The sequence below is a fragment of the Buceros rhinoceros genome, unplaced genomic scaffold (genome assembly GCF_000710305.1).
Source record: "Buceros rhinoceros silvestris isolate BGI_N320 unplaced genomic scaffold, ASM71030v1 scaffold10533, whole genome shotgun sequence".
Classification (NCBI taxonomy): Eukaryota; Metazoa; Chordata; class Aves; order Bucerotiformes; family Bucerotidae; genus Buceros; species Buceros rhinoceros.
The window spans coordinates 3,675-7,283 of record NW_010404205.1 but is presented as its reverse complement, the minus strand read 5'-3'; the positions used below and the strand labels follow the sequence as shown (position 1 = coordinate 7,283).

General features: G+C 47.8%; 1 protein-coding gene across 1 annotated transcript in view; it reads right to left on the bottom strand.

Annotated features, from left to right (window-relative positions):
• Positions 1–2,887: 2,887 nt before the first annotated feature.
• The window catches only part of CCNA2 (cyclin A2), a 3,336-nt gene continuing 2,614 nt past the window's right edge, over positions 2,888–3,609 (bottom strand). The window contains exons 5-6 of the mRNA XM_010133293.1: positions 3,386–3,519; positions 2,888–2,939 (exon numbers count right to left, since the gene is read on the bottom strand). Coding sequence (XP_010131595.1) covers positions 2,888–2,939; positions 3,386–3,519 — 186 coding nt within the window. The remainder of the gene's footprint in view (positions 2,940–3,385; positions 3,520–3,609) is intronic.

Below are 3,609 nucleotides of genomic sequence, written 5' to 3'. Positions count from 1 at the left end.
TTCTGGAACTGTAGTCAGAGAATTAAGCTCTGAGCTCAGAGCTGGGCAGGCCAAAGAGGCAAGGAGGTTTCCCAAGTATTGAGCTGCTTCATTTGAAAACCAAGTTGAACTGGAAACATGCACATATTTACAGGAGCTAATTAGGACTATTCTACATGTGACATTAGTCATGAACTACAAACAAGAGAGAAGTTACTGTTGCATTTCCCACATCAGCTTCAGAATTCAAACATAAAACCCTGCTGCTCCCAGACAAGCCAAGTTTTACTCAAGTCATGGGACAAACACAGCAAGCCCTGTCCCCCCAGCAGCCAAACCAGGGCATTTTCCTGCCTTGTCTGCCAAGGCAAAGTCACCTTTGGGAGCATAAGCATGAGTGAAGGTTTAGTTTCTTCCTTCTGCAGTACCTCGACACGGTAAACTTCTTGAGGAAGAAGAACAGCACTCTTAGTACTGCCATTTCACTCTTCTGCACACGTAACATCTCATACCCTGCATTCCTGGGAGGGTTTATTTTGAGATGAGTTAAACTGGATAGGCAAAACAGTACAGTACAGCCTGGCATGATTTGTTCAAAGATTAGTAGCAAGAGCTGGAGCAGTCCCACATTAACTACGGAAAATGAGAAGATGGTACCTGTGGCAGCAGCCAGAGCTGTCAGTCAGGCTGGATGACCTCGGTCACGCTGGGCAGAGGTGCCAGCCCACAAGCGAAGCATTTTTTTAGGCTGTAGAGCTGTAGCAGTCTATGGGAAGTAAAGCTCAGGGAGCAAGGGAGAATTTCTCTCTGTACTATGGGAGCAGTAATAGAACAACTTCCATTAAAAACAGAGCAAGGAGACATTTCATGAAGCAGCAAATTAATACTAGAAACCACTGAAGTCCTTTCACTGAAGTACTGCTACTTGCTCTTCCCTGGGGAAAACAGTTCATTGGCTTCCTTTAAAATACTCCTTTTCCAATATTCATATTTCTCTGTGGTCTCAGAAATTTTCCAGCACACACCACAAAAAAGAAAGGGAAGGCGGAGCCCAGTTCTCAGGAGGAGTGCTGTGCTCCGCTGTCTGCAAAGACTTACTTGCCAGGCAGCTCTTTGAACAGCCCGGCCAAGGTCACAAACTGAAGTCGCAGCTGTGGCCAGCGTGTTCCCGCACAGACAAACTCCCTCTCCTGCAAGCTTAGAGCATTTCCAGCACAAAGCACTGGACATCATACACCCTGCAGGTTCTTCCCCAGCTGGTTTTAGCTTTTCAGCAGCCACCTACTGAAATTAAGCTAAAAAGAGGCTATCGGAGAACACAGTAGACAAAGGAAGCAGGGGGTCTTCATTAAAATACGTATAAAAGTCTAAGTGCATCCTAAAAAACTCCGACTGTCCAAAAAAGGCAGCCTGTGCTGCACACTTGTGCCTTGGCTGGTTAAGCCACCATCCCTTGACTCGGTCAGTTTTGTAACCGAGTTGCTTCACGGAAGGCTCCAACTGCAGAGCAGTTGTCTCACTCTAACACCCGCCTGTCAGCTTGACAGAGGGCAGATAGTTTGAGAAGTTATTTTACACAGTCCACGCCAGAGCAGCTGTTCGACAGCTGTGAAAAACTGCTACTGCGACCTACTGCCTGTACAGAGCTGAGACAACTTCAAGGCGAAGTGGCAGAGGTCACACAGGGCAGCCCCTGCCAAAAATGAACACGTTTGAGACAGCAGTACTACCCCTCAGCGGTTTTGAGGTATTGGCAAGACAGCTAACATCAGATGTAAAAATAGTTTATTAGCCAACCTGGAAATGGCTTCATTAAAGCCACTGACGTGCACTCACTGCTTTACATGCAAAGAGCAGCAGGTACAGGGCAGCATCACTCCACATACACAGGTTGAAGGTAAACATCCGCTTGATTTAATGCCAATTATGCACTAGTTTGCTCGTGTAACAGTTCTAGAACTAAGGAAAAATAAGACCAGTTGGCCTACATTTCACTGCCTGCTGCAGGAGTCCTTTCCAAGCAAGGGGGACGTACAGAATTTGTATCATCCTGCACGTAGCCCGTCCACGCCAGAAGACATTCCCTCTTCCCGAGGGCACCGAGCAGTAGTTCCATCCCTCAAGGCACTAGGTAAGCAGACTGGCGACGAGGATTTGTTTTAGTAGGCACTGATGGGCTTTCAGGACAGCAAACGCACCACCAGGAACTCCATGCGTTTAAATTAGTATCGGTTTCACACTTTGACTAGAAAACACCTATAGCAAGACCATTTTCCCCCTGCTGGAAGAGAGAAGTATGAACTGGTAATACTGGCTTTAGCCGCACAGGCCCTGCAGCAGAGCGTTCAGCCTCAACCCAGTGGAGATCTGGCACTGCATGACGTAGCAGTCGAGGCTTCCAGTAACCGGCCCGTCCTCAAGAGCCTCCCAAGAGTCAATTCCAGCACGGTGTTCTCCTCCAGGGTTCTTCCCGCCCTGCGGCCACTCAGCCACGTTCTGGATCTAGACTAAGTCTCAGTTTAAACTAGACAGTAAAAAAATGCTACAAATACTGCTGTGGAGTTCAAGTTGTTCTCTCTTGGAAGGGGAAAAGCCCTGCTATAACAACACACTGCTCATATTAACGTGTGGTCTGTAATTAGAAGAGCAGTCTCAGGCACTGCTCGGTCTGCATGGTTAATTCTGTGCTCGAAAAGAACGTTTTTATAAAACCCCAGCTAAATAGTTTAACAAGATTGCATGTACAAAAGATTTACATTAAAACCACATGAAACTAACGTCATAATTAAGCTCCTCAGAACCTGTATTAATACTCAGAGCGATCACCTCTAGGATTTTGATTCGTGTTTAAAACTGTACATCATTTTCCTGTAATATACATCTTTTTAAAAGATCAGTCTCTTGATTGTTACAATAAGTTTAGTGTCTCTGGCGGGTCAATAAGCGATACTCCGTGGTACCTAGAGAGGGGAAAAAAAGAAAAGACGCAGGCTGTCATCTTGCTCGAGCGCTTTCCGCCACGAAGAAGAGGGCACATACTGCAGCAAAGCATGTTTCTCACAAGGCTGTAGATGTTTTGGGGCTTGTCAGCTGCCAGGCTGACACAGATTTGTAGGAGCATTATGTACCACCTCCTGCCTGCCAGCTGTAGGAGTGTCAAGACAATTCCTCCAGTTTCTACCTGACCATCCAGGTGGCAGCAGCAGATCTGGTAGCGAACGCCAAGAACTGCTCCACAAACGCCTGTGCAGAAACCTGGGCAGCCTCGTCACCGCTTCACTTACGCGGTGAGATTTGGTTCGCTGGGTCTGACTGACTCGAGATACCCCCCACCCCGTTCGGCAGCTGCGTTAGGGGAACCCGGACGCGGCCTACCGGCTCCTTGTAGGAGTCCCCAGATACTCACTTTGTACTCTTGTACTTTTCCCGTATGGACTGCTGCGTGTGCTCTGCTGCTTTGAGGTAGGTCTTGTGTAGGTCCATGAGGCAGGGCTTGATGTCTTCGAGGGTGTAGCCTGTCACTTTGCACAGGGATTCAGGCTGAGGGAAAAGGGAAGGGAAGAGGTGAGGTACACTGGAACATTTCTGTTGGCTTACGCTGACAACCCCTGGTGGAGGTTTGAGCTTCCT